General features: G+C 38.8%; 1 protein-coding gene across 4 annotated transcripts in view; it reads left to right on the forward strand.

Annotated features, from left to right (window-relative positions):
• Window positions 1-3,462: 3,462 nt before the first annotated feature.
• Window positions 3,463-12,255, forward strand: part of LOC136252134 (uncharacterized) — a 122,689-nt gene continuing 113,896 nt past the window's right edge. For all 4 annotated transcript variants that reach the window (XM_066044525.1, XM_066044539.1, XM_066044531.1 and 1 more), the window contains exons 1-4: window positions 3,463-3,827; window positions 7,959-8,243; window positions 9,392-9,460; window positions 11,344-11,451. In XM_066044525.1, coding sequence (XP_065900597.1) covers window positions 3,479-3,827; window positions 7,959-8,243; window positions 9,392-9,460; window positions 11,344-11,451 — 811 coding nt within the window. In that variant the 5' untranslated portion in view covers window positions 3,463-3,478. The remainder of the gene's footprint in view (window positions 3,828-7,958; window positions 8,244-9,391; window positions 9,461-11,343; window positions 11,452-12,255) is intronic.

Genomic DNA, 12,255 nt, shown 5'->3' on the forward strand with positions numbered 1-12,255 from the left:
ACTGAAATTAAACAAACTTTCAAACTAGCTTGATGTAGCAATCAACTTAAAACTAAAAGGTGCAGTACTTATGCTTTGCTGAGGGAACATGCCCCATGCATGCAGACTCCCTTGCCCATTCAGCAGAATAGTAAGCCACCTTATCATCATTGCATGTTTATATTTATATCAAATACTGTGTGAACCTCCCAAAATAGAGTATCTATATGCACAGATACAAACAATTGCACAAAATTTATACAGCAGCTAGGTTAATACAGAAGTGTTTCAATACTCTCTTCTTAAAATCTATATTTGTTGCTTCAATAACTGTACCTGGTAAACTGTTCCACATTTTAAGAATTGAGGAGAAAAGGATAAACATCAAGGTGAGCTTGCAACAGGAGTGGTGGAGCAGGCTAAAGAGTGAGGGGGCCAAGCCAACTGTAAGTTGAAGACCAAAAAAAAAGGTCACAGCCTGCTGACAATAGCTGCTCTCCGCCATACGTAGCTTGCTACACTGCTTCTCTGGATGCTGTGACTGCTCTATTAGAGTATCCATTCCTGACTGTTCTATTAGAGTATTTCGATCTTTTCTTGTGGCAAACAGTATCCCATAAAAGTGGGGGACCATGCCCCCCCCCCCCCCCCCCCCCATGCTTGCAATCAGTGTTGGAATCTTTGTGAATGCAACTATCCTGGCCTCTATATCAGTAGGGACCTTAGCTACCACTTTTACCTTTGCTCTGGTGCCCCTGATGTATCAGCAACATACAGTAGCTGTAAAATAAAGCTAGTTAATGCCCCTATATATAGGCACAGCTAGGGTGGGATTTACTCCTACTGACTATCACAGTTCCTCTCGCATTCTTTGCCCCACAATAACTGCTGTCAAACCATATGGTCAAACCATCACACAAATGATCATCATGATTTTAGCCGGCAGCGCACAAACAATTCTTGACACCTTATTATTAAAGTACACGTACCGCATTGTGACAATTCAAGTATCACGTGATCTATTTAGGGGAAGTCTTTTGGAAAGTCCCTGTAACACCTCAAGCGGAAACACGTGATGTGCGCATAAAATTGAATGTTTAATGGAGTCCAAGTCGAGACAGAGAAAAAAAATCTATAGAAAATGTGTATCAGGGAAGCCATAAAATGCTCAATAGAAAATATACTGAAACTTAGCATCTGCAGACAAAGCAAGGAATGGTCATATCCAAAAGCTGATCAAGGGAGGTGTCCATCCAGTTGATTAGCTTGTAATGTTAAGAAGCACGGAGGATCAAGGTATACAAAGCCATAGATGTGCAATGTTTTTTTTTTCTATTGGATTGTGCTTGTACTTTTTACACTGAACTATTGGCTCCATTAGAAATGTTTTAAAAAGTTTAGTTTACCGCATTGTGAATTGACTGCACCTGTAAATTTGAAGTACGATTTCTGCAAAAAGATTGGAATACACTTTGACTGGCCACTGGGCTTATAACCTAGTTCAAGTTTCCAAACATGCTTTAAGGCTATATGATTTTGATGTGGCACCATATTTAGTACACCTTACCCAACTTGCTCAGAAAATTTGGTGCTTTTATCACAAAGTAAATGATTTCATCAAAATTGTTTAGCTACTTTACTGCATTGTGGTAATGGATTTTTGCCACATATTTTCTAAGCACATTTAATGTAATTATTTGTGCAACCGCTCTGCAAGACAATAATACCAGTGACCTGTAGAGAACCTCGAGTATCTGGTATAATGGTTGGAAAAGGTGTTTGAGCTTAATGTGGGTCCACTAGCCCAGTTCAGTGAATGGATATATACCCCACATGATTGTGGCTAGGTGTAGGTGATAGGTGGTCTTTCATTAAAATTGACCATGAGTCTCACCATAGATCAGAGGTGACATGATATGACAGGACAAACCCAACTCAGGTTTACGGTTTGACTCACCACCGAGGTCCTCGCTGAGGCCAATTCGCAAAGATGGTTCTGGCCCAGGTTGGTTTGAGAAACACAGTGTTTGTTTTTATCTGTTTACTGTGGGTGGAAGCAATCTCATTTCAGACACTCTTGCTAAACCCATAAGTAGGTAGTATATTTTATGGCTATCTATTTTTTTTATCCCCGGGCTAGATGGACTGCATGCCCTTCACTACCACCTCCAGCACTGGTTGTCAAGAGCTGGACAGCTGGAGGGTATCATCTAGTGAAACAATTAATCTAGGGTGCCCAATGGCGGATCCAGGATGGGGCATTTGGGGCAAATGCCCCCCCCCCCCCCCCCCCTTCAAGAAATTGCATACAAGATCGAGATACTCTAATAGAGCAGTCAGTTACTCTAATAAAGCAGTCACAATGTTCATGAGGCAGTGTAGCTTACCTATGAAGCTATAAATAGGATTTTATTTTACATAACAGACGTGATATAGTTGGTAAGGATAACTAGCTATTATTGTCGTGACTTTTTTTTTTTTTTTTTTTGGTCTTCAACTGGTTTTCAGCAAGTTTTTTTGGTCTTCAACTGTTTTTCAGAAAGGTGCCCCCCTCTTTCCAAACTCTGGATCCGCCCCTGGTGCCAGACTCAAGGAGACCCTTGGAATAGGCCAGATTGACCATAGATGGTATCAGATGACTAGTTGATAATCGATGACCCCGTAAGCACATCACAGCAGAAGAAAAACACAACCGACATCGAACCTAGACTAAACAACGACTGTAATTCACATTCCACTTCTCAGCCAACATAGATGCAAGTTTCCGAAAGACGGTAGCTGCAATTATAGGTCCCATGCCTCCAGTGGCTGCAAAAACTCGGGGGAAAAGCAAGCTCTCTCCACTTCCCGAATCCATTCATCATATCATGCTCGACGTTTCTGTTTTAAACAGAAACGTCGAGCATGATATGATGAATGGATTCGGGAAGTGGAGTGAACTTGGTAGCATCTTGGCAGTGGGGAGCGAGAATAAGAGCGCGCAAAAGGATTAAACATCCTAACGTCAAAAATGCAAGCTGCCTTTTCCCAAAAGTCCCTAGCAACAACCTCAAGTCCAGCTTCCCCTTCTCTGCTGGTAGTAGAGTATCAGAGAGGTTCATGATCTAAAAGGAAGAGTAGGCTCAACACCACTCGCAACACCATCATCACAACACACCTCACTCAGTAGACTTGCAGTTAATTCACGAACTTCATTGCGGCGAATAGATGGAAATCCACCACTATAAGTTGGTCTCGCCGGCGAGACTAACTGAAAGTATCGGTATGCTCCACAGAAAATGACTTTCCACAGACACACGTTTGCGGCAGGTTATGGCTACCTACACTAACTCACTCGCCAAGTTAATTTTGTAAAGAGTCTGCCAAAGGCGATGAAAACACGCGTAAACAAAGCAAGAGTAGACCACGGGTACGGGTACGGGTACAGTACTCCGTAGACCATCACTGTAACAATCACGTGATAAGCAACTTAGTTTACGGAAGTAAACGGAAACGCAAGATGGAGGCAAGTTCAGGAGGAGCGGAGTTGAGTGAACAGGAATATGCCTTAACTATGATGTGCGAGAAAATCTGCGGAACATTCCCGATTGATATTGCCCACCCGACCTTGATCTCCTGTTACGTTATCAATTATGGCGAAAAGGACGATATATTTCAGAACAATCCAACTCGATTTAATCGGGTCAGTGCGTTGCTACATATCATTTCAAGAGACGTCCAGTCCGGGAACTACCGCAGATTTAATAACTTTCTCACTGCACTCCGGAAAACATCGAACTGTCAATTTTTGTGGCAAGAATTGCAACAGCACGTACAAAAGCACAGACAGCGAGTACGAACATCATTGTGTAAGTCAGTGTAGTTGTTGTCAAGAGTGTATTGTAGCAGCAATGAGTGTTAAGCGTCCACATTTTGTGCTAGAACTTCATTTCGAGGGGTGGGGTGTTGGTGGTCACTTTTGAAATGGTTGGCCATTCCTGATTTCAAATCTGTTCTGAAAAATGGCTGATGAAGTGCCTAGTATTAAACTGGAAGGTCTGATATATGCTGGAGGGGAGCCCAGTGCATAGATACAGTGCATGCGAAGGGTGTGGTACTCCTGGTCAGACTTGAAAAATAAGCCTTATCCCTTGACTTGTGCTAATGCACTTTCTCTTGACCATATTCTAGTACGTATACTTTTATGCTCATGTTAGTATTCTATAGTATGTTCACGTTGAGCTGAACCCTCAAAAACATTTAATAACTCATGGATGCAATTACACACGATCTTGAAATTTGGCTCATTTGTAGTACTGCTTGACCCGCTAAAAATGTTTCAAAATCTTTTTGTTCAAATGTTTGACATAATATTTACAGTCAATCAAAATTTTCACAATACATTTCCTATGGGGGAGCCATATAAGTACAGTGCCCATTACAGCCCTTTCCCAAACTTGTAATGGAGCCAAACCGTACGTGTTTGTTGTTGACACCTTTGCTGTTACCAATAATCATCTGGTTGGCTGAAATGTTAACTCTGTTGAGAAAAAATCCACTTTTAATTTTTAGCTGTTTTTCAGGATTCAGCTCAACGTGAACATACTATAATAGCATCAATCATGGTATAGTTTTTATGAAATGTGCTTGCATTTGCAAATTTCCAGCTTTACTTTTGTCTTTGCAATTTTGACCAAGGATATAGATATAGGATATATTGTAGTGCTACTCCCTTGTATGGGCCCCTGGGATCTACTAGAGGGGGTTGTGATCTTATATCTGGAACCATAATTTGAAATGCAACTTCTGATCAAGCTTTTTCTTTGAATATCATGTGTTATAATTATATTCAATTAAACAAACAGAAATCACATTTCTATGTGAACCTCTGTAGCATGGTCTACAAATTCTACAGGCGTAGATGTAAAGACAAAAGGTAAAAACTTTGATCAGCTCATGTTCCTCCACACTCCTCCAGGTATATCTTTTAGTTGCTAGTGGTAAAGATTTGAGCATAAAGAATAACTCACCAGCGATGACAATCCACAACCATTATTTTGTAAATGGTTTGAAAATGCTCTGTGAAATAGTATAAATCAGATGTGTGTGTGTGTGTAGAAATGATTTATGATTCCTGTTTTACACAAGATAGTCCAAACCACATACTGTATGTAATTGTTTTACACTAACAAGCTTGTAATGGTATTCTCTTATTGTTAATGTTTAACATGAATATTAACTGTTTGTGAAGACATGATGTTGTGTACATGTGTTACAAGTGTCAGTACACATGTCTTAATTTGTAAACACTATGTACATAATACAACTACAACAAGTAAACAGAAAAAATAGGAATTTTCAACTAGAGTAGGGACCATAGCACATCGATAAAAAGTACTGAAACAAGTTGGAGTAGTGCATGATATTAAATCACAGTAAAACAATAAGAAGTGTTATATCCCTACTGTGCATTTCCATTATGGTATCTTGAGCACAGTAGGGATATAACACTTCTTATTGTTCTACTGTGATTTAATATCATGGACTACTCCAACTTGTTTCAGTACTTTTTATCGATGTGCTATGGTCCCTACTCTAGTTGAAAATTCTAAACTTTCTGTACTTGTTTTTTGTAAAATAAAATTATTATGACTGGTGAACCTATGCATACCACATCAAACAAAAGAAATGATGCTGCACATCCCAGCTACCAATTATCATCTGAAAGGTGAAGTATCCATTAGCTTTGTTGTCAGCTATGTTCAACCGTTACAAAGCATTACGAATTAAGAACCATTCAAAAAGCACCTCTGCAATCAAAGTAGCCACTATGAAAATACAGACAATTCTGTTGCAAAGGGAAGCCATCACGTGCTACTGCCAAATCGACACTTCGCTGTCAGCAAAGATGAATGAGACACAAAAGAAGACACTGGTAAGTCCATGAAGAATGCATTGTATGTACCGCGGTATATATAGGGCCAAAGTGATGTCATGCAGTGAAAAAATCAAGCCCGTGGCCATTGTCAAGTTACGCTTGTCTGGAGGTACCAGTCAGTCACTCACTCACTCAGTCAGTAGAAAATTTCGTTTAATTTATTTAAAAAAAAAATTCCATAGCAACTTGTTGAAAACATTTCAGGTCAACCTGAAGGTTTGTTTGTGTTTGGTTTTACCTAACCAATACTGCCTCACCGTCGTCAGGGAAAAGTGAGGCTGGTTTTTGGGCGTTGTTTTTTCATGGGCCATGCCTACTCCTTTGCGGTCCCTACTATACAGTACTGTTATACTATATTATATAGAGGGATTCTTTTGAGGGAAATTTTAAAATAAATTTTGTGGATTGACAGCTATTCACGAAAATTTTACTCCTAAATTTGCAGTTCAATTTAGTGTTACACTGATATGACATTTAGCCGATATTCCGATAACTGATGTTGAATAACATTTCCAAGCCGATATAATAAACTTAGCCGATCCGATATAGTACTTTGTGCTTATCCATCAGTGAAAGATGTCACAAATTTGATTGTAAATGACTAACTTGGTTATTTTGCAGTGGTAGTAGTGCTAAAAAATAGCTGACGGTACTTTTAGCAGAAATAACAACATTGCAATGCAGGAAAATGCTACTTTATACATTGTTTGGTGCACTTGAGCAAGCATCTCTATGTAAAGGAATATATCTGTATTTGCTGCTTTTTCTATGATGGTGCTGATCCAATACCGATATTCAAAATATGTACAGTAGCTGATATATGGTTTTTCCGATTACCGATCCGATTATCGGTGCAACACTAGTTCAATTAGATAAGCATTGTTTGAGTATTATAAATGTTGAAAAAGTGAAAAATTTCCCCCTTGAATCGGATGTGGTAATTCATGAAAATTTGCTCTGCGAAAAATTGGTACGTAATAATTATGTACTGTACACATGTAGTTTTCCACTTTCATAACTTGTAATTGTAGTTGATAGTGTTCCTACATACACACCGACAGGTTTATGTGCAGTACACTTTGTTTGCCCCAATAGTATAAAACTTTCTTTAGTCCATCAGTTCAATGTTCAATGTGTACAGTGTTAATGGGTATTTAATGCATTTCCTCAATCCAAGAGTCTAATAGTGATACAGGATATAGACAGGTTTATGGTCACTATGGGTCTATGGATGTGCTTAATAATAAACATGTATGACAGGTGGTATTTCTGAGAAGGACTATTAACTGTCATGAAACAAGTTGCTCACTATCATGGTCATAACAGTATAGTTAGCTTATTATGGAATAAAGTGCACTATAATTGACTGCATTCGTGGTGAAAATTGCAAACTTATAGCTTTTGGCCTTTCCAACCTAAAATCATCTCACAATGTATTCATGTGAGTACATCAACAGGCTTTCCAAATATATGTCACTCTTTGTTAGTACACAGCGCAGTATGGGAAGCTCAATATGTTGTGGTAAGGAGTTAAAATGTTATATCTTTAAAAGGTTTTAGCTATACCACCCACTTGTGGTTTAGCCTGTTGGCATTCTTGAGGATATGGTTGTGTTGGTTGTGTTGATTGTGTTGGTTGTGTTGGTTGTGTTGGTTGTGTTGATTGTGTTGATTGTCTACACTGCCCACCAGTACAGTGGTAGGTGATGTGTTGTTGGACAATCACATCTGAAAGTTATTATAAATTTTTTTTTTACAAGCCACCTCCTTATATTACACAGTGACCTTATTAAACAGGTGGCTTCACTAGACAGGTCACTTTGTACACAAATGCCACATTATCAAGTTGACTGGTGTAGACAGGTGACCTTATTACATAGTAACAGATGGCTACATTAAGCATATGCATATTGCACAGTGACTTTAAAGTATTATCAAGAGTAAAGTGGCCTTCTCTACTAACACTTGGTGTTATTGTACTCGTGTTTATGTAAGCCAATCTTATGTGGTATGAACACAACATCTCATAAGAAAATTTTTTACAGTACATTTCCTTTTTCAGCTACAGAGACAGTACAGAGTTTACAGTACAACTTCTTCATCGATAAAAGGTCCTACCTTACTCAGTTCCTAAGTCCTGATGACATCATTGATCATCTAATCTCAACACGTCTGGTGGGACCAACTGTACGTGAACAAGTATGCTCTTTCCATACTATACGAAGTGAAAAGAACAGGATTATAGTGGACGAGTTGTCATGTGGTGAACAAGGAACCATAGAGAGCTTCTGTCAGATCCTCAGAAAGACTCGGACAATGAAACACATTGCTGATAAATTGGAAAAAGGTGTTTAATGTGTGTCTGTGACTAGTATATTTGTTTGGTGTATGTGCATCATATAATGTTGTGTATATGTGTGTATATATATGCCTTTGAACTGTTAATGTCATCATGTTTAAAGTTGATCGCTTGTTGTATTGTTATGTGTCAGGATGTTGGTACAGTATCAATTGTCACTGTGGTAACACTGCTCTTGTGAAACTGCAAAATATCAAAAATACTGTATATATTTGACTGATTAATAGCCACAGCTACTATAACTTTCATCAAGGAAAACCCTCTGGCTACTATCTGAGGGCGGCTACTATCTGAGGGCGGCTACTATGGGCTAATGACTAACCTTGTTTAGACTATGGTATGGCTCATTTAGAGGGTTACTAAATCACTTAGTCACCTGACATGCTCACTTAGTCACCTACACATGTTCACTTAGTAACCCGCCCTCAAGCAATTTTGTACATGATAAATAATTATAACACGAAAGGCACACTGCAGTACTTGATAATACTGTAATAGTCTTCTTCTCCGTGTTCCACAGATAATTCTGGACAAATAGTAGACTAAACCGGTGTATGTACTGTAGCTCTAGCCGTTACTTTGGTTACCGGTCGAATAATTATTTTTGTGGGTGCTGTAAGGATTTCAGGAAGAAACCGTTCCGCTGTTCTGCATTGTCCTTTCACCCCACACTCATGCTCTGGCTATAAAGGTATGTACTTTAAACCATAGTCTAAATAAGTTAGACACCGCGACTAACGGGAACTAAGCGATTTAGTAACCCCTCTGGCCCTTAATAGTGCCCTCGCTGCGCTCGGGATGCTACAGCCTCAGGTTACTAAATCGCTTAGTTCCCTTGGTCTTGTTGTCTAACTATTATTTAATCACTAGATCATTCCTTTAAATTTCTGTCTTTCTCAACTCCTTTGGCTGGTTAATGGTTCAAATGTGTCTAGTCAACACTTGCATCAGTATATTCAGATACTAGCCACGGTTCTTATTTCTTATGACAATAATTCTAGGCTGTGGAGCGGCTACTATCTGGGGTAGCTATTATACGAGCCGCGGCTACTAACTCGTCAAATTGGTATTGCATAGTAGTGGTTTATAGTACTGTATGGGTATTCTTGTGGAATTATGTACATGTTTTTTAATAGAATGGAGAGAATTACTACAGTCACACAGTAGTGAGTCTTATGACTACCATCCACCATCATCACAATCTGGTCAGTGCACGAGTTTGTCCACATAGTTGTAAATGTAATATTGTGTACTGTATAGCAAGTTGTTTGCGGGTTGCCACCATTCAAAATTTCAGGGGGGAAATTTTCACGAATTACTCTTTGCCCAAATTTAGGTTAAAATAGTTTTAAACTTTGATTGAGTTGTAAATTTCAAGGGGGGGTTTATGGATAGCTATCAATCTGGGAAAACTGTGAAAATTTTCCCCTTGATAAAACCTACTATACAGTATTTATGCATGCAGTGAACCTTCCTTAATGGTCACCTGAGTTGGCTAATCACCTCAACATAATGGCCATGTAACTATGGTCCCCAGTCAGTAAGTAGTCACCTTCATAATTAACACATAAAACAACCACTTGGCTACTCTCACGAGCAGCCAGCAACAGCCATGATGGTGAGTTAACTAGTTGCACTGGTTCATACTTTTATAACACAAAGAATGAATAAGCTTGTAATCACTCCATGGTCTTGCTTGCCACCATATATGTATGATTCTAATTACAGCTCACCACACCATTTGTGATTGTTAGTTACCAGTTTACGGTCCTTATGGTCCAAAGATAATGTACTATTAAATCAGGAAAATGTCAACCTTTGAAATATCCGTTGTTTAAAATTTTGATGCAACATATTTTCGTTATTTTATAAAACCATGAAAATTTATTTTGGTGAATTTAAAATACAGTAGTAGTGATAGCTAGTGAAATATGAGATAGCTGCAACATTTGGCACCTGCTATCATGATTGCTATTAACTCAGGACACTAGCAGTTCTGTTGGATCCAACCAACTGGCTTAAAGCGATTGTGCCTTGTACCAGCAAGGTAGCTCAGCGAGCCTGGCCTACTGCCAAGCTTTCAACAAAGTTTTTAATATGAAGCTCCTCACGACTAGATAGTGCTGAAGTGTAATAGAATCAATTTCCTGATGTAACCAATGACGAAAATTTTTTGACAATGAAATTTTCCTGATTTACGGCTATACTGGGAATGAAAATTTAAATTTTAATTAGGAAAAAATTTCCTTCTTCAGGATCTTAAGATTATTTACATTCAACAATACTATTTTGCTGAATTTTGAGGGGAAAATTTTCACAGATGGCTACTAATCTGTGAAAATTGCAAAATTTTAAAAGTTGGTATACAGCATAAGTTTCAGGAAATGGTCAAACCTTAGTTTGTGGCATGTGGCTGCTTATTGAGGATGTCAAGTTGGACAGCCACCTCTCAATAAAGGCCAAATATTCGTAACTATATGTATAGTGGGGTTGGGGATGGCTAGTGATAAAATATTACCCAAAACCCCTTGATCTCCCCTTACAATGATGTTGTAGTATTGGTTGGTCAAATCAAACCCAATAGTGCCTTCAGATCAACCCAAAAAACTTTTTTGTCTAGTTGTTATACATAGTTTGTTGAATTTATGTGACTACTTTAGACAGGCTCCACTTTGTTTACACATGTATTGTACATACATACAGTATGTACTTACTGTAAGGCTAGGGCTGAGTTGATCATATTTCTGCTCTGATATGGATGATCATCCAATATCCAGTAACCTCGCCATTAACAAATAATTTAGCAAATACTTACGTGTGTGCGTGCATGCGTGCGTGTGTGTGGTGTGCATGTGTGTGTGTTGTGTGTGAGAGACAAAAGTTTCATAATTTACTGATACTGTCGATGTTAGTGAGAGAGGAGTGTCCTTCCATTACTACTCACTAAAAGATGTGGTATGTTATGGTTTACACTAACACCTACACCTGTGTAAAGGAGCAAATAAATGACACTGTTGTGTACATGCATTGTGTGTATCAGTATTATCAAACTCTGTAGGGTTTATTTTGTTCCTGTTGTATTATGTAGGTCCTGCTGTATCACACACTACAACAAGACAATCTTCTGGTGGTGTTTACACACAGGATCCATCTCATCGTAGACGTGATTCATCCATGTCACACCCTTCTACTCCAGGTTACTGAAGTGTGAATGTGTGTCTAACACAATGTGCAAACACAGAGCTACTGTAATTTGTTAAAAAACACATATACGATTGTGGTTGTTATACGTACCTGATGTTCCACTGTGCATTTTTGTCCTAGCCTACAGTGTATTAATGTTGTGAAAGTTTTAGCACAAGATCAGATGATTTTTAGTGGTTAAAATTGTATGAATGACTGTTTTTAAACCAGGCGCACGCCCGAAGGCCGGCTGTGGGCGTGCACCTGGTTTACTGAAATTGTTTTCGTAAAAGTGTGTGTGTGTGTACCTATCTACCTATCTATGTTTGTCCGTACGCACCCACGTGAGCAAAATCGTTTAATAATGGTAAAAGCAGCTTTTACGTAAGAAGTAAAAGTGAAATGAAGTCTGTATTAAACTTCTGCACAGGTGAACTTTGCTCTGAGGTGGTTTCTTTTCGGCGGACTGAAATACGGGTGTGGTGACTTTCCTCAGACTACCTTCCCTTTGAAGTTTTCAGGCATTTAGCAACTGAAAAACAACGGTGCAGGCCTCGTACACTACCAGGAATAGCCTATCGCTTCGAGTTGAAAGGGGGCATATCCCTTACGTACGCGAACGAAAATGAAGAGCAGCTTTGAGGCTTTGTCGAGATAATTTGTGGGAAAAAACACGTTAGTCACACTATAAAACAGTTTAGAAGATAGTTTTGTGCGTAATATGTTGGTAAAAGCGGTTTGTTTAACAAACGCTTCCTTAGCAGTGCATAGCAACGTACTTGAACGAATTACGAATATTTCATGAATTACGAAATAC

This window comes from Dysidea avara, chromosome 1 (assembly GCF_963678975.1).
Source record: "Dysidea avara chromosome 1, odDysAvar1.4, whole genome shotgun sequence".
Lineage (NCBI taxonomy): Eukaryota > Metazoa > Porifera > Demospongiae > Dictyoceratida > Dysideidae > Dysidea > Dysidea avara.